The 2,500-nt window shown below is 41.7% G+C and overlaps 1 protein-coding gene across 1 annotated transcript in view; it reads right to left on the reverse strand.

Moving 5' to 3' along the window:
• LOC122255825 (uncharacterized) overlaps positions 1–2,500 on the reverse strand; it is a 72,067-nt gene that overhangs the window by 18,865 nt on the left and 50,702 nt on the right. Inside the window, exons 10-11 of the mRNA XM_086552995.1 lie at positions 1,919–2,134; positions 1,110–1,209 (exon numbers count right to left, since the gene is read on the reverse strand). Of these exons, the coding sequence (XP_086409121.1) occupies positions 1,110–1,209; positions 1,919–2,134 (316 nt within the window). The remainder of the gene's footprint in view (positions 1–1,109; positions 1,210–1,918; positions 2,135–2,500) is intronic.

Raw genomic sequence — 2,500 nt, forward strand, 5'->3', positions numbered from 1 at the left:
ATATATAGATATATAACTTATATATATATATATATATATATATATATATATATATATATATGTATATATATATATATATATATATGCAGAAGTAATGACAACCACACACTATCAAGCATCCAAGCACACACCTCTAGACGACCCGGTTTTTAAGGACAGACTCTCAGCCCTAAGGGGTCACTTACATACGTCGGTCTAACAGGTCAGCACATCTGACCTGGTCCTGGCCAAGGTAATCGCGTGACTGACACATACAAGTGATCATATGATTGCCTGGATATGCCCTCGTGCTCACACAAACATCCATACGGAAATGCCCTCTGTTACATTAGGAAATACTATGCAGTTGTTGGGACTGTGATTGACGGCTCCTAGTACAGCCAGCTCTAGACAGTCTGGCTAGTCGCCTCCGTGACAGTGTGCGGTTTTGTTGACATCTGATGGAAGGGTTTATTCTTGTTTGTGTTCTCTTGTGGCTTAGTAAATACCAGTATCCGTTATTCGTGTGCACATCCACGCTAATCCATTGTCACTCTCTTTCTCGTTTTTTCTCTTTTTTTTTTCTCTTTCTCTTTCTCGTTTTTTTTTTTTTTTTCCTTCTCTCTCTCTTTCTCTTTCTCGTTCTCGTTTTTCTTTCTTTTTTCCTTCGTTCTCTCTCTCTTTCTCTTTTTCTTTCTCTTTGTCTTTCCCTTTCTCTTTCTCTTTCTCTTTATTTTCTCATTCTTTTTCTTTCTCTTTCTCTTTCTCTTTCTCTTATAATTTCTCTTTTTATTTTGCTTTCTCTCTATCTCTGTATCTATCTCTATCTATCTGTCTATCTATTTTTCAATTCACGTATCTATCTATTCATGTGTGTTTATTTACTTCTCATTATATCAGGTTCTTCTATACTTCATCCTACAATTAATAATAAACAAAATACGACTCCCTCATACAAATACTACATCTTAAGCCATAAACATTTCGAACCTTGACAAACCGACAACCATTTTACCTATAAACATTTCCTCTATGACAAACAGAAACCATAAACATTCCACCCATAAACGTAAGCCTCTTTTGACCAGCTGAAACGAAGCAAGAAAAAAAACAGCAAGACCTGGCCTTACTTCCTGGACGCCTCGACGATCCCGAAGGCGACGGGGCTGGACGAGAAGTGGAAGCAGGCCGTCCCGTTGTTGGCCAGGACGAAGTCGCTCGGACACTCGACTGCGGACAGAAGCGGGGTTTTGAGGCGGATGGCTGTGTAGATTTGGTTTGCCGTTCATCTTTCTTTTGTTATGTTTGTGTGTGTGTGTGTGTTTATGCGTGTGTGTGTATATAGTATATATATATATATATATATATATATATATATATATATATATATATATATATAGAAATATATATATATATATATATATATATATATATATATATATATATATATATATATATATATATGTGTATACATATATATATATATATATATATATATATATATATATATAGAGAGAGAGAGAGAGAGAGAGAGAGAGAGAGAGAGAGAGAGAGAGAGAGAGAGAGAGAGAGAGAGAGAGAGAGAGAGAGAGAGAGAGAGAGAATTCTTAATAATCGAACATAGCGCGTTATTCCAATTCTAAAGGCTAAACCAAAATATCGAGCGATGCCGAGTCCTCAGTAAAAAGAGACATGCCCACTAAACCCTTTGATATAACGTAAGGAGTAACAATCGAAGTAAATGGATTGATAACTTAATCTAACAATATTAGCTTAAGAATGACATAATGATAACAATACCTTAATTTAATCATTAAAATCAAGTAATAATCGACCTGCGTTGAGAGGGCCACACCGATAAAACAAAAACTAAAATAAAACAACGAACATCACACCAAGACGAGGCGACGGAGAAAAAAAGCAATCTGACAGAACTCACTCGTGCAAGGCAGAGCAAGTTCTCTATCCCACTGCGGTCGCTCGGCCGAAGTGTCGTTCACGCAAGTCACTGTTCCTCTGTCAACTCTCGGGCCTCCTGCCGGGCCCTCCCTCATGAGCCAGTGACGGCACCAGAAGGTCACCACTGCGCCGGGAGATCGAGAAAGGGGAATGTCTGCTCCTTCGCCGTGTAGGTCGAGGGGCGGGCACGAGCGGGCTGTGGAGAGAGGGAGAGGGAGAGTGGAGCGGTTAAGGGAGAGGAAATGGGTGGTTGAGGGAGAGGGAGAGTGGGGTGGTTAAGGGAGAGGAAATGGGTGGTTGAGGGAGGGGGAGAGGAAATGGGTGGTTAAGGGAGAGGAAATGGGTGGTTGAGGGAGGGGAGTGGGTGGTTGAGGGAGGGGAGTGGGTGGTTGAGGGAGGGGGAGTGGGTGGTTGAGGGAGGGGGAGTGGGTGGTTGAGGGAGGGAGAGTGGGGCGGTTAAGGGAGAGGAAATGGGTGGTTGAGGGAGGCGGAGTGGGCGGTTAAGGGAGAGGAAATGGGTGGTTGAGGGAGGGGGAGTGAGCGGTTAAGGGAGAGGAAATGG

Source organism: Penaeus japonicus, unplaced genomic scaffold (assembly GCF_977035675.1).
Source record: "Penaeus japonicus unplaced genomic scaffold, GWHDUDI00000001_assembly GWHDUDI00000027, whole genome shotgun sequence".
NCBI lineage: Eukaryota > Metazoa > Arthropoda > Malacostraca > Decapoda > Penaeidae > Penaeus > Penaeus japonicus.